This window comes from Pogona vitticeps, chromosome 6 (assembly GCF_051106095.1).
Source record: "Pogona vitticeps strain Pit_001003342236 chromosome 6, PviZW2.1, whole genome shotgun sequence".
Classification (NCBI taxonomy): Eukaryota; Metazoa; Chordata; class Lepidosauria; order Squamata; family Agamidae; genus Pogona; species Pogona vitticeps.
The window spans coordinates 90,808,525-90,832,058 of record NC_135788.1 but is presented as its reverse complement, the minus strand read 5'-3'; the positions used below and the strand labels follow the sequence as shown (position 1 = coordinate 90,832,058).

Below are 23,534 nucleotides of genomic sequence, written 5' to 3'. Positions count from 1 at the left end.
TCCAGTGACACTGGATCAGTTCTTTTTAGCAAGACCTTGTGGCAGATGGTCCTAGAGGCAATATTTTTGTGCCATCTTCTTATTGTGCCTTGTCTCTGCAGTCCCTTTGCAGCTAGGTCCTACTGAAGGAGCCAACAAGCATCACTGGAATGTAATGTTACAACACAGAATCAGGTTGCAAAGCTTGGGCTTCTTTGAGTGGCATGCAGGGCTCTGCACATGATGGAGAGTTGTGTGGTGATCTTGCAATGCCTTATCCCCCCTCATGCAACCTTGTGCTGCCCTTGCCCAAATGGTCTGGCTATATGTTTCTATGAATATCCAATACAAACATAAGCTACAGTGATTCCTGATATGAAAGGTTACACAGGAGTGCTGTGAGGAGTGCATGCTATTGGCAGGGAGGGGAGCAGGGGGAAGATGCATTGGATGCATGCTGAGATATTATATATTAACCCCCACGAACCCCAAGTCCATAAAGTAACCTCAGGTAGGTCCCTTTCTCTTGGACTGTGTAAAACTGGACATAGATGAAATAAGATTAATTAAAAAAAACACCAGAAAATACCACCAGGGAACTGTTAGGTCCATACTGATGTGCTTGGGATACCAGACCCCTGCTTAAGTAAGCACTAGAATCACCAGAAATGAAAAAAAGAAACCACAAAGAAGCTATATAGTAAAAACAACCACACTCTCCTTGTTTGTTTGTTTGTTTGTTTGTTGTATTTTTATCCTGCCCATTTAGTGACAGAGTACTGTACTACTGCAATAAAATAAATAACAACCCACTCACCACACATGGACCCTATTAAAACAACAACAAAAAGACTATGGAGGCAACAGCAAACAAAACTCACTTATGGACTAATTCTGATAGCAAAGATTATGTCATTGTGGGAAAATGAAGGCTGACTTTTGATTCACCTTGCATGTTTTTGTTGACATATACTACATAAGCTTCAAAGAAAGTACTGTACTGTTCTCTCCTGACCACTTAGAAGAAAGGAAATCCAATTAATAAGATACAGCCAGATGTGGGGTAACACCAGCTGAGGGGTGAAGTTTGAGACCTTTATATTGCCAAAGCAACACCATCAAAGTGGTATTAATATACTCTGGAGAGGCTGACGACTGGCAGAAGTGAGGCCACCATTGGAAAATAAATGAACAGGGCAGAAACCCCTTCAAAAGAACTCTACAAAGGGAAAGGCAGGGGGAACATGAAACAAAATGAATTGGACACACTCAGATGTCATGGCATGTAGAGTGACTGTTGCACAGGCCAGAAGAGAGATGGAATGGAATATCATGAAATCGAGGGCAAAGCTGGCCAGCTGGTTGGCCCTCTGAATAGAAGCATTCTCTACTAAAACATACACGGGGGGAGGGGGGTCTGTTCGATGATCTGCTTGAAACTACAGAGATTTTGTTGTCGTTTAGTCGTGTCCGACTCTTCATGACCCCATGGACCAGAGCACGCCAAGCCCTTCTGTCTTTTCTAACATCAGGGTCTTTTCCAGGGAGTCTTCTCTTCTCATGAGATGGCTAAAGTATTGGAGCTTCAGCTTCAGGATCTGTCCTTCCAGTGAGCACTCAGGGTTGATTTCCTTTATACAACATACAAGGAGGTAAGACAAAGACTACAAGGCCTAAAGCCTTGTATGTTGTATATTGATTGCAGTCCACTATGAAACTGCGGACTCTGATCCTGTGGATATGAGGGGCCTACTATCCCGCAGTTTTCACTGGTAATCAAGTAGTAGAGCATCTCTCTCCGTGCACAAACACACACTGTGGATCACTCCAACTGCCCCCTCTTAGCAACCCCTTTCCTAGCAATCTCTGAGGCAAACTCTTGGAAATAGCAACGACAGGCTGAGACAGCAACAAGGAGCCCCAAAGATAGCCCAAGAAGCAAAGTTCAGACCCAACCTAGGCCCCTGCAGTCCAGCCTTCACGTGTCCCTGCATGTGCGTAATCCAAGGTCGCTAGGATGATGATTGAAATAGGGCTGGCTGGCTGGGTGCTTAGGGAGGTGGGCAAGATTTCGCAGCCAGAGGAGGAAGGTTTGGGACAGCTAATCCAAGCCTTTGGGCCCCACTCATGATGCCAAGGCAGGGCCCTGAGGATTTGGTACCAATGCAAAGTATGGAGCTGGCCAGTAGCGAGTTGAATTATATAATTTAGACAGGCAAGGCTGCCAGATCGGACCCCTCTCCAGTGCTTCAGCTGGGAGGACAGTGTGATCCGCCAGGCTGAAAGCCAGGCCTCAGGAAAGCTATTTATAATTTGGAGATGGAAGGAGCAGGAGGGAGTGGATGGCTTCAGTGAAGAGGGATGCTTGTCAGCTTCGGACCCCTCTCAGAGGTTGTTCTATAGCCCAGACATCCAGCTGAAGAGGGAATTTGCCAAGTGTTGCCCTTGTTAGAAGGGCAGTTAAAGGTAGCAACGAGAGAGTGAGAAAGAGAGAGAGAGAGAGAGAGAGAGTCCCATGAGGAGATTTTTTATCCTCCTGGGAATTATTTCCCATGTTAATCAGCAGATGCCATTCTGAGTTATTTGGTCCTTTTAATGTTTGTTTGTTGGGGCTGACCTTGAGTAGAGCAGCCACCTTGCTTTTAACTGAGGTGAAATTCAAACCCAATTTCAACATTGTGGATCTCTTCCGAGATTCATTCTGCTTCCTTAAAGTTTCTGAGGCATTTTTTTTTTTTTTGGCCTGAGTATGAACCACATTCAAAACCAGCTAAGAGATATACCGAGATAATTTTTTTAATATTTTCTGGGAAATTAAGTGTGGGGGGCGGGAGGAATCAAGGCACTGCGGACAATTTGCCTGCTGACACTGGGTGGGAGGGGTTGTTTTCCCCTGGACAGCTCCAGAAGACTCTTATCCAGAATCTGGGAAAGTTATGGATTGCGACAGTTGGTTGGTGACTGTTCTGTAGTGCAAAAACAAACAAATCAACAAATAACCTTCCCAGCTCTTATCACTACCAGTCAAAAGAAAATATGCAGCTACATATTTAATTTTCCCTACGAAATAGATTTTTTTCCTGATAAGAAAAATGACAAAAACCAGTGGGAAAATACTAAGAGTTTCAAATAGAAAATAATGTTTTCTTGATATGCAGTAAAAAAGCATATGTGAAGCACACTGACAATAGGATTAAAAAAAATCAAGTAAGTTCATGCTGGATGGCAAACCTATAGAAGAAGACAGGAGTGCCCCCCTTGTTCTCCAGTTTTCAATTAAACACTGATCTTCACACAAAGCCTCTTAATATATCAAGGCCTAGTCCTCAGTGACTGAACACTACTGCTCTACACAGAAGCAGGGAGTCAAGCAATGAAATTGCCCTCTAGAAACCCCCCAAATTCCCTACACTATATTTTATATCTTATCGCATATTTTTGCTACACTTCTGCATTTGCTTCTTTAATTTTGCCTTTCCTCCACTGAGGTTGAGATATTGTAGTATATATGGCTTTCCTCCTACACATCATCCTCAAAACAGTCTTGTGAAGCAGGTGAGACTGTGACTGAACCAAAGTTACCGGTACCCAGTGAGTCTCCTAACTGAGGGGGATATGGACTCAGGTCTCTTGAATCCTAGGGGAACCTTCTAACCACTCCGCCATATTGGCTCTTAGGAAACTGAACATTTTTCTTGCTTGCTTTGTTTGCTTTCTTCTTTCTTTCTTTTTCCTTTTTTTGTATGAGGAAGAATTCATCACATGAACAAACATACACCTACCTCAAGTGGCACAGTTTGTTTGTTTACTTGTTTATTTATTAAACTTATATACCGTCCATCTAGAACTTGTCTACTCTGGATGGTTTACACAAAATATATTTAAAAAATTAAAATAAACTAAAAAGGTATAAATGAACTAAAGAACTCAAATGTAACATCTCAGTAAGGATTTTGTATATTTGTTAGTATAATACTATATCCTCTGGGGATTGGTTCCAAGCTCCACTGTGGATATTGAAAACAGCAGATATTTTAACATACATTACTAGACTGGGCCATTAGAGGGCACCAGAGACCATGGTATGTATTCATAGCATGGTATCTGGCGCACTCTAGTGATCGGTTCTGGTAATACCTGTGAAAATAGTTTTTTTCTGGATTTTTTTTCTTTTAATATTTTTAATATTTTCAGACACGGATAGGTGAAATTGTGGATGCTGATCCCGTGGATATGGGGGCCCTACTGCAAAAAAAATTTCCTCCTCTTTTTGCACCCCAGTACTTTCCTACTCAGCCAGTATGCACTTCCATTCGCATAGAAATGGAACTCCCTATTTTGAAGTTGGTGATTCCACCATTCTTTTCATCCCATTCTTTCAGTTAAAATCAACTCTCTTAAAACCAAGCCAACTTACAGTTAAAACCAACTTTCAGCCTATATTGTTTATAAGTCCCCCCCACATCATGGCACCATCACTCAAAACATTTTTTGGACACATTATTGCAATACAAATTTTGAGTAATAAAATAAGAGAGCTGACAGAAGCCTTGTGAGGAATAAATGAGAATTAATCTGTAGCCACAGGGAAAAGAATTCAGAGCGGCAGTCTTTTTGACATGCTTAACAGAAAAATCTACCGAGTGCCTAATGCTACTAAAAGCTAATTATCAGTAGACCTTTAGGAGGCTCTGGGGAAAACAGTTTTGAGATATAGGCAATGCAGGTATATTTGCTAGGCAGTCAGTAGGATCTGTGCAAATCTGTATGTTTCTATCATTTGGAAGACTCTTAGGGATGAACAGATTTTCAATAATATTTATATTTATATTTACCTAACTTGTAGCCAGAGGGAAAGCATCTTGTGCCTAATATTATTCTGAGAGGGTTTAATCAGGAAATACTAAAAGCTATTTATGTGTTGGTCCAACGGGGGCTTGGGAAGAGCTGATTTCAGGATATGAATTATCGGCTTATTTGAACATCAGCTGTATTTTGTCTTTCTACCTGTTACCATTTAAAAATTTTTTGGGGGATAACCAACCAAGCACATGTTCAAACAGATTTATAATACAATTTGCAGTTAAAGACATTTGCACATTGTGATGTTAATGCGTATGTCTTTATGTTGATGGTTAGCTGGCCTGAGCTTCTGTGAGAGATCATGGCATACAAATTCAACATATAAATAAATAATATATGAATATTTGCCTCCAGTAACTGGAGGAGGGTCCTCTTCAGCACATAGAGTTCTCGGCTTTCCTTATACTGAAAAGAGTTGCTTCTCTATCTGTGTTTGGGAGGGAGAAGCAAGTTCTCTTTTCTCTCTCTCTCTTTAAAAGGGATTCAGCTTTAAAAATAGAAGGAGGACCTGGTATGGAAGCACCCACCAGCGTGCCAGTTTCTAGACGGAAAAGCAAGCAGCATCTGTGTTTGTTTGGGTAACAGGGTGCAGAAGGTAGAGACAGTTCTCAGAGGTACTGGGAGGGAGTATAAAAGGGTAATGCTGGCCGATTAACACCACCTCCTCCCGAAAGCATCCACGTTGTAAGAGATAATGCCCCTGTTTACTTGCTGTTATTTTTAAAGAGCTCATTCCCTCCATGGGGGACTGCTACCTAACATAACAGCACAAACTTCCCAACGTGACCAAAGGTCAGAGCATCCATATAGCAGAGGGAACATGAAGCTTCAGGAGAAGGCAGACCTGTTGATCCGGCTTCTCCAGATCCCAACTGCCCGCGCTGTCTCCCAAGCACAATGGGGAATAAAGGCTTGAAATTAGAGCAACCTTAACAGGGAGTTGCCCTCAAACCTGCCAGTCAGGGACAAAGGGAGAGTGACCCCATTTCTTTCCTTTTTGTTTGTTTGTTTTTACACTCCTCTATCTGAAGATAAAGCCAAGGCACAGTCTTTTTAAAATTTGACATTTACTGGCACAGTGCAGAGCCTAGCTGTCATATTTGGAAGCACTAGAGAGAAGAGTAAATGCTCAGGAAATCCTTTTAGGAATAGTGCAGAAGGATAAGATCTGTAAAACAGGTGTCAGAAAGCTGACTTCCATGCTTGCAGACCTACTTCTCTTGCTAAAACATAGAGGCAAGAGAAAGAAAAGTGATCTGAGGGACAGGAAGAAGAAAATATTACCAATCTACATGTAGATCTAGAAAAGGGGGAAACACACCTAGCTATATTTTTTTCTAGCTTCTCTCCCAGTGCAAATCATTTGCTACGTGCATTGGTGAATTGTTATTTTTCCTTTTAAAAATATATCTCCTATCTAAATGGTTGTCCAGTCCAAATCTGATTTAAAAATAAAGAATAAGGAGAATGATGTTGAGGGAACTTGGTTGCTCATCTATTGTTAGCAGGCATGCACATTAGTCTCAGAAAGGATACAGGTTTATTAAAACATGCTATAATTGTGCTCAAATTACAGTGGTGCCTCACACAACGATGTTAATTGGTTCCAAAAAAAATCAACGTTGTGTGAAACATCGTTCTGTGAAACACCATTTCCCATAGGAATGCATTGAAAACCGGTTAATCCGTTCCAATTGGAACGGATTGCCCTTTTTAAGTGAAAAAACCCATAGGAAACATCGTTGAGTGAAACAATGTTTCCTCCATTGGAATGTATTGAAGCCGACTCAATACATTTCAATGGTTTTGTGAAGTCCGTTTTTGCTCATTTAAAAGTGCCTTACAATGTTTGGAACAGGTTTTAAATGCTTGCAATCATTAGCCCACCTCCTGAACCCTATGCAAACTTAATTTGGTGTTGTTCTGAGTCGTCTTTAATTTTTGGTGATTTTTTGTTTTCCCTGTTTAAATGCATTGAACTGTCCATTCAATTGATTTAAATGGGGAAAATAAAAAATCACCAAAAATTAATGAAGATTCAGAACAAAACCAAATTAAGTTTGCACATGTTTCACAAGGTGCACTATGGAATCCAAGCATTTAAAACAGGTTTCAAACATTTTAAGACACTTTTAAATGAGCAAAAAGGGACATTGTTAAGTGAAATTCCCCCATAGAGAACATTGTTAAACGATGGGGGAAATTCCTCAAAAAAACCCATCGCTGTGTGAATTCATCGTTGTATGAAGCAATCGTTGTGCGAGGCACCACTGTATTTAAAAATCATTTACCGTATTTTTCGCTCCATAAGACGCACCTTTCCATAAGACGCACCAATTTTTTAGGAGAAGAAAACAGGAAAATATAATCTGTTTTCTTCGCTCCATAAGACGCACAGACTTTCCACCCTCCTGTTTTGTGGGGAAAAAGTGTGTCTTATGGTGCGAAAAATACGGTACATTTTGTATATCATTATGTACATATAAATTTGTATAGGCATGCAGATTGGTGCCCTCTTTTTATTTTGGTGATGTAGGAATGGATACTCTGCACAAAAGCAAAAGAAGCAGGACAGAGGAAGAGTCAGTTTGAGGTGACACAACCTGCAGGTGAGGTGGTGGTGGTGGTAAAAGCTCCCAAACCCATCACCTTTTTCTTTGTAGATGGCCAAAGGGAACCAGTTTGGAAATACACTTTTTGGATGACAATTCCCATAAATTCCCTAGTTTCTTCTGAGAATAGTAGCTCCCCACAAAATAAAAAATTTAAGCTCTAGGGACTTGAGATGAAGCTACAGGAAGGGCCACAAATCAACGTGTACAGAGGCAGGAAGGCATCCATATAGATATTTGGGCCCGTTATTCAAAACCCATTTACCCAAGATCATATGAATGCAAATTGCAAGTGCTAAACATCTTTTGACAGCTAGACTAGTCTAAGACATTCTGCTGCCTGAAGTGAAGAACATTATGTTAAGGAGTTATTCCAACCTTACATGGTGTCTGAAGTAAGTGTATCTGGGAGGGACCTGCCTGGGCTGGGGTGATTGTCAATCTATCCAACACTAACCAATTGTTCCTTCCTGCCTCTGAATTTACAGAGAGCCCTGCCTCTCTACTGTGTGCTTCTTACCCCCCCCCCCCCGTTCAGTTGTTTGTTTGCTGATGATCTCTTCACAATAGTAAGTAATAAAATGTCTCAGAATGAGTTACTGAGATTATAAGTGCCAATTAATGAGAAAGAGGTGGACTCGGGAGGACTTGTAGCTATTCTCCTTTGTGGATCTCTGTACTTCTACTGCGTAGCAACAGGAATTCTACCAGAAATTCAAACCTCTGCAACACGTTCTGGGTACAAAAGCTGACTAGGATGGGCAGCAGAATCTCTTTTCAACATTGACAATTGGATGGCAGTGTCCTCTCCAATATCAGAAGGCAGTTGGCTGGTTTGAGGGTACAGATCTCCTTTTTTGGATTGCCAATGCTAGGCTTCAAAATCATCATCATCACCACCATCACAAGGGGAAGGATTTCTATGACATTTCACATTTTCTCTGCAACCTACATTTGAACCCATAAGCAAGTTAAAACATGTTTATGAGTAATCTGGCATTTCTCACCAGGCTACTCATAAACACGTTCAAACTCACCTTAAAAATATGACATGTCATAGAAATCCTCCTCTTAATAATCACCATCTTGGAACTGCAGAGCTGGAAGGGATACAATGGATCACTGAGTCCCACTCCTGTCAGGGAGGCGTAGTGGGGAATTGAACTCCCAGCCTCTAATTCTGCAATTAGAGACCTCAACCACTGAGCTATCCATCAGTAGTTCTAGTCCCAAAACTGTTTTCCATCTCTTTGCACAGCGCAAACAACGTTGTGCACACATAACGTCCCTCCAGCACTCGACTGCTGCATCCTCATATTAGCTACGTATTTGAGGCAAGTGCTTCAGTTTGCTTAAGGACAGAGCTGACCCTGTTGCTTCATGGGATACTTACCAAAGTAAAGGCAGACATCTTCAACTTAAGCAGCCTTCTGGTCGTTTGAAAGGTGAGGTGGCAGCTCAGAGCTCCTTAAGGGCCTTGCCTGTTCTAAGAGACTAAATCCAAGACACATGTTCATAGCAGCAATATTTTACTAAGGGCTGTCTTGTACCTGCAGCACCAAAGAATATGGAAAGTGGCTCAGAAGGTCTACAGGCAACTTCTGAGAAAGGCTTTTGTTCTGTAAAAGAAACGCTGCTCAAGAGAGGCAGTCTCACTGAAATGCAGAGATGCATATAAGCAGATGCACCCTCAAATGCTAAGGATAGAAATTCTTGATGATGAAGTAAACCCAAGATTCCAAATTTCAATAGTTAATCACTCCTTTAACATCTCATATACCTTGAGGACTCTGTTGGGGTCACCATACACTAGACGTGACTTAACAGCACATAACAAGAAATAGCATAGGCTACTCTAAAGCAAGTGCACAAAACAAAGAGGAGCCTTCTGCAACAGTTTGGAACCCATGATAAAAGCATAGCATGGGGATTACATGTATGCAAGGATCTCCTTAGATTCAGATGGCAACCACTCATTCTATTTTTCCTTAAATTCCTACAGGGGCTTTCTCTTAACTCCCAGATCCCTAAACTCTGGATATTCTCCTTCAATCGTCTTCCACTGTTATCTCTCATCACTGATTAGAAATAAGAACTTATTCAAGGCTGGGAAGCTGCTATATAGAACTATGCTATGCTTTGGAACCCTGGCAGCTGTTATACTGGCGTCTTCTCTGGAGTAGAAATGAATATAACTGAGCAGTGTTTGGTGGGGAAAATGTCCAATTGATAAGAAATACAGATGGACCTGGTGAATCAGCCCAATCCACTGCGGAATGCACCTCCTCACACAACGTTCCCCAAATGCATAGCCACCCTAAGATATTTGGCCACCTGAGCTAGAGAAGCTAATGTCATTTGTTGTCATCGTTTAGTCGTGTCCAACTCTTCGTCATACACTCCCCAGAATCAAAGCACATGGTATCCTAGGCCGTTACAGTTATTCTGGAACATGAGACAGGAATCATCATAAGTGGTAGTAACAAAATAACAACATATTAAACATTTTCTGGCTTTTCATGGTATTCAGAATCAGCTGTGTGCTTCACCAGGCCTCATGGAAGGCTGATTTTGGCTGTGGTGAGATCAGGATCACAGTTCACATTGGGCCCTCTTGCAAGCCACCCCTTGCAAGAGGTTTGGGATCCTTAGGAGAGTGCAAAACCACAGGTACCTTGATAAGGAAGGGAAATGTCAACACAGGGCAAGTTGGGTGAATGTCTTGAAAGGCTGTTAATTGCTTAATGGTTGTTCTCAGTTGCTAGAGAGGATGAGGACAGTAAGGGGGCAGGGTGGCTTCCTCTCTTTCTTGCCAAGTTCTTGGCTAATGCTTGACCTCTGGGGTACAAAAAGTCTCTTAAGGAGAGGAAGAAAGGGAGAAACAGAGGGAAGAATATCCTCATCAGGGTCTTTTGTTCCAAGCAACCAGAGGCTTTGCTATTTAGGAACAGGAGCCAGAAGGATTAGCGGTGGGGCAGAGCAGGAATGTCATCCAGGCTTGGCTGGCTTGTATGACAGGGACAGTTTGTGCACAAGAGATATTGCGAGACAGCAGCAATGACAGGAGAACAGGTGGCCAGGAAGGACAAAACATGAACAGGCACAAGGAGGAAGACAGAAAGCTGACCTTGCTTTCCTAAGGTAGCTTGTTTGTTTTCAGACCTATCTTCGTCTCCTAAACTAAAGGACTAGAAAGCGGAGGACTCTGGAGTGCTCAGTCCTGAACAGAAATAACACATTCTGCTGCGCAACAAAGTTTCAGAACACATCCAGACTTCTGGCAATTAGAAAATCAGTGTATTCTTATTAAGGAATGGAATCTAAATTGTGCACCAAGAGGTAAAAAAATTGAATTTAACAAGAAGTAAATGAATACATAGAAATCAGGGATGTGGAACAGGGAATTGTGAGTTAAGGAAATTTTCCAGTACACCCATATTTCCATAATTATGGCACTAACACCAGAGTCAACTTGTAGCTTATTGTAGCTCTAAATATGTCAACTGCATTTGCTCTTCCATCCAAAGGTTGAGTTGGTTTTCCTCCATGGTACTTTCCTCATTGTTCTCCATCTTTATGGTTCATCCTTTTCTTCAGTTTATTCCACATCTGGTTCCTCCTCCTCCTCCTCTTCCTCCTCTTCCTCTTCTTCCTCCATCACCCCCTCCTCCTCTTCTTCCACCTCAGCCTCTTCTGAAGCTTCACTGTCCAACTTGACTAAGACGGGACCCGGAGTAGAAGGACCTCCATCACTGGAAGATGTGTTGCCTTCTTCTGCTTCCTCCAGAGGATAAAAGTGTCGAGCTGCTGAGAAGAAGTCCTCTCCTACGTCGAGGAGAAGAAGCCTGTCCTGGGATTGGATTATGGGAAAAAGCAGGGGGAAAAAGTATAGTAGTAGTAGTAGTAGTAGTAGTAGTAGTAGTAGTAGTAGTAGTAGTAGTAGAAGAAGAAGAAGAAGAAGAAGAAGAAGAAGAAGAAGAAGAAGAAGAAGAAGAATACTTGTTTTGCAGGGTATTTCATGCTGGAGTAACTCCTGTGTGAGAAATAAGGGAGGAAATGGGTATGGGGACCCTGGGCCTCCATCATGGGTAAAGGCCTGCAATAGTTTCTTTTAGGAGCAGAGAACAGTCATTTTAACCAGTCTGCTTTGAAAATGGCCAAGCAACGCCCTCTTAAGGAAACCCTATGGCCAGGTCCTGTCATTTTAAAAGCATGGTCTTCCACGAGTGTGGAGTTACCCTCTTAGACATGAGCAATTGCTAATTAAAAAACCCATTATATTTTTAATGGAAATCCAAGCCTATGAGCTTTCAAAAGAAGGGGACCAAGTCAAGCCCACTCTTCCCTAACTTAAATTCTACCTGCTGCCATCATATTATTTCTAGGCCAGGACTATAGCTTAAGAAAAGTCACCTTTTTGGGAGGGCAACCCACAGAATCCCCCAGCCAAAGTGTGGCTGTGCAAACTGTGGGCCACCCCCACAACTTACACATGTGGAATTTTGAGAGTTGCACTCCCCAAAATTTAACTTTTCCTCAGCTATGGTCCTGGTCTGGACAGAACAAGATTTCAGCTGTAATCTAAAAGAGTGTTTTCTTGAAACTCTAAACAGGAAAACAGTGATTACAATGGGGCTGGATACAAATATATTTTAAAAAATCTTTTCTTCTCCCATTGAAGAGCAACCCTTACTATTATGGCTTTCCTGCCTGCTACTAGTAGTACAGGGCTTCTCAACTTTAGGTCTCCAGATGTTCTTGGACTAAAACTCCCAGAAGCCTTCACCACTAGCTCTGCTGGCAAAGATTTCTGGGAGCTGTAGTCCAAGAACATCTGGGCCCCCAATATTGGGAGCCATTATGGTAGTGGAAAGAGTAATCTCAAAAGCTAAGGAACATTAGTGGGCAAGTAGGGCTTTACAGGGAGCAACTGAGGGCCCGTGTCTGGCAACTCTCTGTCCCACCAAGAGCTTCCTCCTTTACTCACAAGTACAAAAAGGTATCTCTCTGGGGGACCACCACGGTGATGGCCAAAAATGCTTGTCTGCTGAGCCAGTGCATTGTGGAGCCTGCGGGCCTCTTGAGGATTGTGAAGGGATTCGTAGGTGGTGCTGGATGTGACCGTGAGAAGTCCATCAGCTTCATCTTTGAATCCTACATTGGGAAATGTTCACATTATCTCCATATCCATTCAGAACACCAACTCACTCAGTTACAAACATTCCCTCTTTTATTGTCTGTGCTGTCTGGGAAACTGGCAGTAGGAAAAAAAACACAACTCAGTCGTTAAAGTCCTCCTTAAAACCTGCACAGAAACCTATGATGCTGAATAAAAATTCCAGCAACAAAGAATCCCAGCCCATAAAGACTCTAAAAGGGGGGCGGGGGGGATTGGCTTCTGCACATTCAAGACTCTAGAAGTATACAAACTTAACAGGTCATCCATCTCCTGGCATCAGGGGAGCCTCTCTAAGAAGAGCACTCTATAAACAGGATGCCATCAAGGAAAAGTGTGTGTCTTCAGTACAAAGCTTGGAAAAAGGACTCCCAGAATCCTGATTAGTGTGGCTGTTTGTGGTTCAAAAAAGTAAGTTTTCCATGTCCAGTGGCAAAGGTCACTGTGGGAATGTGTAAGGCAAAGTTCAAGTTACCATATTTTTCCGTGTATAAGACTATAATTTTGTCTAAAAACTTTAGACTAAAAATTGGCGGTCGTATTATACACGGAAGTAAGCTGAGGAGAGAACAAAAACAAGTGGAGGGAAAAGCAGGGATCAAAGAGATCCTGCACACCTTGATCCCTTTCCCCCTCCACTTGCTATGCTCCACTTAGATTTCTCAATTTTGGATTAGAAAAGTGGGGGGCATTTTATACATGGGGCGTCTTATACACGGAAAAATATGGTAACATCTTTTCCAAGCACTAGCCCAGTACTGCGTCTCCTGAGGTGGGAGAACCCTGAGAGAAGGAAACTACCGTAAGGTGATCCCAGGATCTGGTTGGGCACATGTGGGAAGAGGTGATCTTTCATGTCCCCTGCCCAAACCTGTTTTGGATCTTAAGGTCAAAATCAGGAATTTGAATTTGGTCTGAAAAAGGACTTGAAGACAGTACGCATAAAACATAGTTACATGGCCATAGCTTAGAAAATATATTGCTTGGCCTACAGCTGACCGTGCTTGCTAGTGGATTCTAGGAGCTGTACACGAAAGTAATTCTAAGCTCTGAATATGCTCAAATCACCCAGTCCATTTGATAGTCTTGTCCCATTTTGACTATGTCTTTCCATACTGTTTTCAAAAACTACGCCATCTACAAAGCACTGCACTAATCCGGACAGACAGTGATCAGAGAACAGGGAACTGATTACGCTGTTACACAGAGCCCCTGGCGGTAACGATTCAAACGCATAAGCCTGGAACCTGATATGAAATAGGAAACCTGGGACACTGTCCAGACATAACAAACAACACTGCCACCAAATGTTAAAGCAAGCAAAGGCTTACTTGACAATTAATCACCATCTTGTATGATCAAAGGAGAATCCCATGTGGAGTATGGTAGTCTGGTGTAATTCTTAAGAACTTTGGCTTTTGGTTAATCAAGCTCTGACAGGCAGCAGAAACAGACAAAGTGTCTCCATCACCAGTCCCAAACAGATCTTTCTCTTCATTCGTAACAACTATATAATCAATTAATTGATCTGCATCTGCTTACCTTCCAACATACTGTGTTTCCTTGAAAATAAGACAGGGTCTTATATTGATTTTTATTCAAATGCAGTATTATCTTCTGGTTGCTGCACAATGGTGGAGGGCGGGGTTTCACTTAACTGGGGCTTATTTTGTGGGTAGGGCTTATATTACGAGCATCCTGAAAAATCATACTAGGGCTCATTTTCAGGTTAAGTTTTATTTTTGGGAAAACAGGGTACTACGGGAGATTACTACTCTCATGCTAGAATTCAGTGGCATCGCAGCAGTCCAGGCAATGGAACAAATGTGGACATGCAGCAAATCTCAGCTTGCTTTTGGTATATATGCTGCCAGGAATATCAGAAATGAATTTCTTATATTCTGCTTTTAAATTATAATTTTTTTCTTCCAAACAGTGAAGTCAAAAATTGGATGTCATATATGTGATAGGGCATACACTGATACAATATTTTCCTATTAATATTCTAGTTTAGAGTCCCTTTCTGCTATTTGATATCTTGCAACAACAGATACTATATATGTCTGCTTTACCAGATAATTCTGAGGAACTCTTTGTCTAGGTCAAAAGTCTCCAACATGGGACCCTAGAGGGGGTCACAAAGTGTTTTCTGAGGGTTGTCAGGCTTAAACAAACTAAGGGTTTCTAGCCGTAAGCCACTGATGAAGCTAACAAGTTATTAATTGCTTTGCTTTCTCAGCAAGGGTTAAAGGCACTGAGTTGGATTCCTAGAGAGAAAGGGAGCTGTGGATCATGGGATAAAGTGTGCAGTCCAAAAGAAGTCCCTTCTTCTTTCTCCTTTCTTCCCCAGAGAGAAGTGTGAAGTTTCTCTTCCCCAAAGGGCTGCTTTTCTCTTTCAGGATCTGGAGAATCCCCTCCCACTTATGCCTGGGAATGATGTTGGCAGATCCGTCCCAGCTAGGCTGGAGGAGACGCTAAGAAAAGCTTGGTGGGGCCTGGGAGCAGCCAGAACCAAAATTGCAAGCCCAGCTAAGCCAAGGGGGGAAGGACCCTCTTATCAGGCAGCAGATATTTGGTGGCAGTGTTATGTGCTGTCAGATTGCTGCTGCTTTTGGGGTCCCCTATGAATTAATGTTTCCCCTCTCTCCTAAAAACCTCACTGTTGCAGTCTTGTAAAAGACTCAATATTTATTAAGTCACTCACTCTCGAGTTCTATCTTCCTCTTTTCCTAACATTATTGTCTTTTCCGGGGAAGTTTGTCTTCTCACAATCGTTTTTCCTATCAAAAATGCCTTTTAATGCAAATATGGTGGAGGGTTTTTCACAGGTTACTTGGCTGTTAAAAAGTGGTTAACAACTCAAAAAAGGTTGGGAAACACTGGTCTAGGTGTTTTGCTATAAAATGAATCTGCAAATATAACAGCAAACTGAAAAACATATGTTTTTTAAATGATCTATTTGACAGACAAATAAGACAATTTCCTTCACACTCCCAGAAAGCAATGTCCTAATGTGTATGGCAGGCAGAATTGGTACAAAGAAAAAACAGTAAGGACTTCAAAGTTGACCTTCATTGGAAGTACTTGGTCTGCAAACTAAGGATACTGTACCTAAAACCTCCAGGATTTGCCTCCATCGGTCGTTCATCTTCCTACGGATTTGTCGATGGGCGATGATGTCAAAACTCAGCCGTCGGTAGCCCTTTGTCAGGATACAGAAGAATATAAAAACAATGATCCACTGAGCTACTAGCACAATACTCATCATTTTGATGAACAAAATGTGTTTGAAGAAGAAATCTGTGTACTAAAGGAAGCCCTAAAGGGATGCTATGTACTGTATACCTGTTTGCACATATACACATACCCAATACACTGGTCTAAAGTGGTGGTCCCAGCCTCACATCTACAGATGTTCTTGGATGACAACACCCAGAAACCCAGGCCAGCACAGATAGTGGTGATGGCTTCTGGGAGTTTTAGTCCCAGAATATCTGGGGACCCAGGATTGGGAATCCTTGTCTAACGAGATCCCTTTTTATAGTAAGACAAGCTACCGTATTTTTCGCACCATAAGATACACTTTTTCCCCACAAAACAGGAGGGTGGAAAGTCTGTGCGTCTTATGGAGCGAAGGAAACAGATTATATTTTCCTGTTCTCTTCTCCTAAAAAATTGGTGAGTCTTATGGAAAGGTGCGTCTTATGGAGCGAAAAATACGGTATTTCTTCCCATTGAATTAAGTCTGACGCTGCAAATCTGCCAATGGGAGACCATTTCAAAGTGTGTGAGAAATAGCAGTGTCCCCTGCTGTGGTTCCTGACCCTGCATAGAGTCATTTAGCATAAAATTTAGTCTCCTGGGAATCAAATTCTATTTACAAACACTTGGTGTTTCTAGCCCTTATGACTATAGAGGTAAGCTTGAGAATACATGGGCAAAGCAGTTCAGCAATGACATCTGGACTCTGGAGAATTAGATAAAGTAACAAACTGTCCCAGAAGCATTCAAAGAAGATCAGTTCCAGAGCTTGGGCATGCCTTTCAGGTCTACAACTCACCAAATCTTCTAGCCACCGGGGCCAATGGCTAGTGACAAAAGATAATTGAAATCAACTTCTCTAAACTCTGGTCAGTTCACACATTTATATCTTGCATTTCCTTTTGGCTCAAGGCACTGCTAACATCCTGTACCCACATTCATATGGAAGAAGAAACAAACAACTAGAGGCATATGCTTTACTAGTTTGCTTTATCTCGGTTTAACTTCACCCAATTAAATTCTGTTCCTGTAAAAATGTTCTGTGTGGGTAGATTACAGACCTCGGATCCTCGGCGCATTTTTGACCTCTTCTTCAGCAACTTGTGCAACTCATGGTCATCGTCCCGTTCCATGTGGGTCCTGTCCACAGGCTCATTCCACAGGTTTGCTGCCTCCGATTGCCGACGTTTCTGCAGCTTGTTGAAATACTCTAGTGTGTCCCTGCAAAACAAAGATGATGATGCTCTTCTCCAAATGGAACAGCAAACCCTGGCATAGTTTTGAGATAGTGACTAGCCTGAGGGGCTGGAGCTACTTTGAGCCATAAGAGTAGGCACATGGGGGGGGGGGAATACTCATCTCTACAGAAATTATTCCTGCAAAAAAGAACACGTGTTTTGAGAAGAGGCTCAGCCAAGACTTCACCCTGACATGCTACAGGAGGAGCCTCATGGTGCAGTGATAAATCTGCAGTACTGCAGTCAAGACTCTGCTTATGTCCTGAGTTCAATCTTGATGAATTTAGGTAGCTGGCTCGAGGTTAATTCAGATTTCCATCCTTCTGTGGTCGGTTAATTGAAGACTCAGCTTGCTGGGGTGGGAAGTAATATGTACTTTGCATAATTAAACCACAGTATTAACTGTCCCGAGAGAGCTTTAAGTGCTACGGAACAGTGTATAAGAAGCACACTTTGCTTTATATTTTTTGTCTGGAGGAATAACATTTCGTGATCTCAGTTTAAGATTCCCCGCGAGGCCTCTCCACTCCAGTATATCTTAGGTCAGTGTTTCCCAAACTGTACACTGTGGCTCTGTGAGCCCTGGGAAACCCACCCAAGGGTGCCGCTGTATCCTCTCATCCTTCCCCCCTCCCTTCTCCTCCCCCTCACCTTAAGTGTCCTACAGCACTAACTTGCAGTTTCTCTTGTATCTGTGCATAGTAGAGAGAGGGAACCCTGACCCAGTCCCCAGTCTAGTAAATGGACTGGGTTTTCTGCCCTCTCCTTCCCAAGGCAGCCTTCTTTGACCCCCTCTTCCCACACGTGGCTTCTCCATTGCCTTTCCTCAGAGAAGTGAGGCCATGAGTGTATTTCCATTACACCCCCTGTATACACCACAGTCTCTGGTTCCATCTAGTGGGCCATCCTGATAGTACACCTTCGGAGGGTATCTTTTTCCCCCCTTTTTTTCTTTTCTTTTTTTTTTATTATATAAATCCATCCATACTTATTTAACATCGTGTCCCCAGGGTATAGCTTATAATCATTTGTAAAACAATTACTACACACATTACGCTCCTAATATACAACATCCTTCTAACCATTGATAGAATAAGTCCCATGTTTGATAGGAGGGTATCTTCATGTATTTTATTTTATTTTTTTCAACAGTGTATAAGTGAAACCACAGGTACTGATCCTGCAGATACAGCAATTCTACTGTATTGGGGAGCCACGGCCAGTGGCCAGTAGGTAAAGGGAGCCACGAGTCAAAAAATTTTGGGGAACAATTGCAGTAGGTAATAATGTTTGGGCTAAGCTTCAGAGGGCTGACCTGAAGCAGTAGTGGGTAAAATGTGACGGACCAAATAAGGCCCTCAGAGGCTGTTTTCGCAGTCAAGAGGCCTTCCCCAACCTGCCTTTTTTTTCAGCCAAAAGAGGTGAATTTCAGGAATATCTATTAATGTTCAAACAGGTCACAGCTTTCCTACACCATGTTTTGGCATTTGGGGCAGTCTTGGAAGCCTTTAGTGGTTCCCAGGAACAGCAAAGTGGCCTCCAGAACTGCCTAAGTTGACCACCTTTCATCTAGTACTTGAAAAGGTACAATGCTCTCCAGCCAGCATTGTCTATGCCAATGAGAAAACTAGCGCAGATATTCTAATAGAGAACATATTTCTAAAAGTTTGCTGAAACACATTAACTTAATGATATTTTATGTTGATATTCCGTTTGATATTTCATACCCATGAAGCTGTTCACAAATGAGCTGCAAGGTCATGCAAGAAAATCCTAAGTTTCCATGCTGTGCTGATTTTTGGTTTGCTTTGATCAGCATTGTCTCTCATTGTATGGTCCTTCCTAGTCCTTCTAAGTGAGATTCTGAAGATGGAACCTGGGGTAACCTGGAATGATTGAACATTAACACTAATTCTTAGAGTGAAACCAACAGGTTATCCACCTGTAGCTGTAGTTCTTTGAGTGGACCTCTGTGATTCACACCCTGGGTGATCCGCGCCTGCATGAAGCCTCATCAGAAAGTTCTAGAGCTTCTGTGGTGGCAAAAACCACATTAGAATAAGGCGCCAAGGCTCCCCTCTCAGTTGTGTCAAAGCAAAAAAGAAAAAAAGAAAAAGAAAAAGAAAAAAAAAAGAAAAAAGAAAGAAAAAAAGAAAAAAGAAAAAAAAAGCAAAAAAAAAAGCAAAGCGTGCTGCTTATATACCACCCCATAGCGCTTCAAGCACTCTCTGGGCGGTTTACAATTTAATTATGCAGGCTACACATTGCCCCCCCAGCAAGCTGGGTACTCATTTTACTGACCTCAGAAGGATAGAAGGCTGAGTCAACCTTGAGCCGGCTACCTGGGATTTGAACCCCAGGTCATGAGCATAGTTTTAGCTGCAGTACAGCGGTTTAACCACTGCGCCACCGCTGCTATATTAAGCAGAATGGCGTGACAGTGGGGAGGATGGGTGGGATGTGTGAATCACAGAGGTCCACTCGAAGAACTACAATTATAGGTGGGTAACCTGTCATTCTTCTTCATGGCCTCTGTGAATCACACCCTGGGTGACTAAAAAGCTGTCTTACCTGGTGGCAGGGTGTCACACCAAGGTAGAGTCTAGAACAGCACGTCCAAAGGCCGCATCAGACTTCTGCCGGAGATCAAGTCTATAATGCTGGATGAAACTGGATGGCTGTGCCCAGGTGGCAGAGGTGCAGACATCTGGAAGAGGTACGCCACGTAGGAGTGGCATAGAGGTTGCCACTGCTCTGGTGGAGTGACAGCGAATCACCTTTGGGACTGGTTTGTGTGGCAGCTGATACGCGAGGTGAATGGTTGAAGCGACCCATCTAGATATAGTTTGAGACATCACCTGGCAACCTTTAGTAGGTGGTTGGTGACTTATGAAAAGTTGAGGTGAACGCCTGAAAGGTTGGGTGCGTTGGACGTAAAAGGCAAGAGCTCGCCTAACATCTAAAGTATGGAGGAGTCGTTCTTGAGTTGTGGACGACTTTGAGGAGGAAAGAAATATCCATGGATAGTTCGACTTTGTCCGGAAAAAAACTGTAAATAACTATAAGAAAGGCCGCTAACTCACTAGCTCAAGCTGAGATGATGGCAATGAGGAAAACTGTTTTAAAGGTAAGTAGCCATAAAACAGTTGAAGCTAAAGGTTCGAAAGGAGCGTTCGTAAGTTGTTGCAGTACTAGTGTTAGTGACCATTGCGGAGAAGGGGGGGCGGATATCTGGGTAGATATGAGATAGACCTTTAAGAAAATGTTTCAGTGTTGGATGTTTGAAGAAATTAGCTGCCAGAGAGTTAGGGGCTGATAAGAAACTCTGGCGGAGGGGTAAACTCTCAAGGAAGAGAGGGAAAGGCCACTAGACAAATAAAGCAAAAAAAGCAAGACAGTAGCAAGTGATGGGTTGATAGAAGGCAATGAAGAAGCTTCAGTGAAACATTTGAATCTGTTCCATTTATACAGGCAAGCCTTTCTAGTGGAGGGTGATATTGAAATAGAGGTTGTTGACGAGCTGGTAAAGCAGTGGAGTACATAGACACTGGAGATGCCGAGCGAGAAGAATGATTTCCCTCGTCTGGATTAGCGGGAAAATATTGGGAGGCTGGAGCTGTAAAAGCCTCATGTGTAGAAGCAAATTGCTTGACCATCCCGGATCTTTTAGGTGCCAGGTAGGGAGCAGGTTGGAATCCATGTGGGTCATGGTGATATGGGTGTTTTGACACCAATGGCTGTCGAGATCAAGACCCGCCATGAGAAGGTATGGCCGAGCTGGATAGAGCAACTGGCTGATTGGTGGTTGCAGTTTGTCCGATCGAGCACTGGTCGGGGCAAATAGCAACCTGATCAGAGTGCTGATCAGAGTTTGAGCCACATGTAATGAAATAGACGGCTCCAGGGACTGTTGGGACCGATGTCTCTGAGGAGGTCATGGTGGACGATCAGATGTTACCAAATAAGGTATGGTCTCTAGTTGTTGTTCGGAGTCGACCCTGTCAGGTGAAGCAACTATGGAAGGGCTGCTTGAAAGAACAGAGCGTTGAGGACTGAGAGGAGAAGATGTTAATCGATCAACTCTGTCATCCCATTCTGGTGACTGGGAGCAGGGTTGATGAGAGGGGATTCCGTCATTGTCAGAAGGTGAACCAATAGAGAGTGATTTGGCAGTTTGTTGAGACTACTGAGAGATGATTGCAGCTTTAGATTTATGCTGTTTAGGTCTTTTAAGCGGAGAAGGTTCCAGGATCGAAAAGGCTTTGGTGGACATTTGACATTTAGTGAGGGCTTTGATATTGAGGATTTTAGAGCGTTTCAATTTATGGATTTCTGAAGTTTTAGGCAAAGTGGATGGAGCGTCAGAGTGGGATGGTGTGGTTGATGGATGTTGTTTTGAGGCTTCCGAAAGAGCCTTCTCCATTGCTTTGGTTTGTGAGGTGGCCTTACAAGGAGGTTGGGCCATTTTGGTTGGTTGACGAGATTGTTCCCAAAAACGGAGTTTTAATCTGGATAAGTGAGAACAAAGGACTCCACACTTGAAGTTCTTGCAGTGCTGGCAGGAGAACGTCTGGTGCACCTGTCCCAAGCAAAAAAGACACTTGCTGTGGCCGTCGGAGAGTGGTATTTTGTTATCACAGACCACACAGTGTTTAAATGGGTCCAAAGGGGCCATGAATAGGAGAAAATGTGAGGAGAAAATGGATGATTGAGGTGGGTGGGTGCTGTGGCCGGAGGCCGAGCGCAGGAGAAAGGAAAAAAAAATCTCTGATGATAATGAATTTGATCTAAGTTAAAAGGAAAAAAAGATTGATAACAGGAAGGAATAAAGAAAAAACTCTTTTTTACTCATAGAAGCAAAACTACAAGGCTCTCAACACAGTGGTTGAAAGCTGAAAGGGGAGCTGTGGCGCCAAGGTACTTTTATGAGGGGGAGGGGCCTTATTCTAATGTGTTTTTTGCTACCACAGAAGCTCTAGAACTTTCTGATGAGGCTCTGCGCAGGCGCGGATCACCCAGGGTGTGATTCACAGAGGCCACAAAAAAGAACCAATCTTTAATATTTTCTTCAACACTATCACACTGAGACAACAAAACATGCAACAGCTGCAGCTTAAAAAAACCACAACAACAGTTCTTTTCAAGTGCAGCCCTCAAAGTACCTAAAGTCCACTCATCAATTTAAGTAGAATCCTAATAGCCCTTGAATTAGAGTTGTTTACATATATCAGCTAAAGTCTGCAGCCCTAAAATAACAGCAGCTATACTTTAAGTGAGGCAAAGGCATGAAGGCAAACACAAAGGAAAGGAGTTGAAAGCAAGCTGATGGACAAAACGCAGTACTCAAAGCAGTGAAAGAAAGAAAGTCAGAATCACTTTCTATATATACTAACAGAGGTTTATTCTGCAGCTGTCAATCCTTATACTGTATAGCCCAAAATGTACCATCCATGCAGGAGGGGGTTGGGGTCTCCAGACATGGAGGAATCCCAAGATCTGCAGAAGGAAACACATCTTTTGAAACAAACCCAGAGAGGGAGGAAAGAACTGCGAGACACTGCAATCATGCTTGACCTGCTGGATCTAGGGTTGGAATGGAGTATTCTGGAAAATGACACAGCCAGATGCTGGCAAGCATCCTCAAAAAGAGCACTCGATATTGCAGTGTTTTGTTACAGGTCCTACTTGGTTCGACTACAGTGGTGGCAGGTTTCTAGAACCTGCACAAGGATGGATTTTAGTATTGCCAGTATCCTCACTTCACTACTTTGAAAACAATATATATATGAGAATATCCACTAAATGCATAGTACTGTGTAACATATTTACAGAATCTAGTTCAACTTAGGGTCTGACAAATGCAAAGAGATGCTCGTTTGCTGAATCACATACCCAACGACCAGTGGATTCTTCTCCAGTTCTTCTTCTCTGTGGCAACAGCAACAGCAAACTTTGTACCAGAAATCCATTTCTTGCTCTGTTTTGCACCTATTGGCAGGTATTATGATATGCCTGTGACAAGCATATCAAGATGTAATAAAATGAAGATAGGGAAAATAGCATTGGGGCGGATGTTAGTCCATGCAGCAAAAGCACTTTGTTTGAAAAGAGGCAAAAGAGTTCAAAAAATTCTTTTATGATCTGCAAGTCATAAGTAGCTATCATGTGAGATCCTGCTCGCATAACCCAAGGCTTTTAAACAAAGTACACGGCGTCTAAAATAGTGTACTGGCTCTGTGGTGTTAACATGAAATGAAAAATAGGTTTGTTTTTGGTATCTTCATCAAGAACAAGACTATAGAGTTAGAAGCAAAGTCGCGAGGTACTGCGTAACCTCATGAAGGCAAAAGGACTGTGTTTGCTGAATGGCAAGGAGCTGGAAAAACCAAGAAACACACATTTAAA

General features: G+C 42.6%; 1 protein-coding gene across 2 annotated transcripts; it reads right to left on the bottom strand.

Moving 5' to 3' along the window:
• Positions 1-8,833: 8,833 nt before the first annotated feature.
• LOC110082060 (melanoregulin) lies at positions 8,834-23,287 on the bottom strand. Of its 2 annotated transcripts, none has more exons than XM_020799308.3 (5): positions 23,022-23,287; positions 16,953-17,112; positions 15,742-15,832; positions 12,442-12,608; positions 8,834-11,304 (listed from the first exon to the last, which is right to left on the bottom strand). In XM_020799308.3, the coding sequence occupies exons 1-5, from the start codon at positions 23,096-23,098 to the stop codon at positions 11,053-11,055; spliced, it is 747 nt and encodes a 248-aa protein (XP_020654967.3). In that variant the 5' UTR covers positions 23,099-23,287; the 3' UTR covers positions 8,834-11,052. The 2 variants fall into 2 exon arrangements, with proteins under 2 accessions (XP_020654967.3, XP_072860318.2); XM_073004217.2 differs by lacking the exon at positions 23,022-23,287 and adding an exon at positions 17,804-19,250.
• Positions 23,288-23,534: the final 247 nt, after the last annotated feature.

What these genes read in the sequence shown, in the direction of transcription:
- LOC110082060 (XM_073004217.2), bottom strand. Translation starts at nt 17,946, where the DNA reads ATGGAGAAGCCACGTGTGGGAAGAGGGGGTCAAAGAAGGCTGCCTTGG. An exon ending in AGATACAAGAGAAACTGCAA is followed by an intron (nt 17,113 to 17,803) that starts GTTAGTGCTGTA and finishes TTTGTTTTGCAG; the next exon opens with GGACACACTAGAGTATTTCA. An exon ending in AGAGATACCTTTTTGTACTT is followed by an intron (nt 11,305 to 12,441) that starts GTGAGTAAAGGA and finishes ATCCAATCCCAG; the next exon opens with GACAGGCTTCTTCTCCTCGA.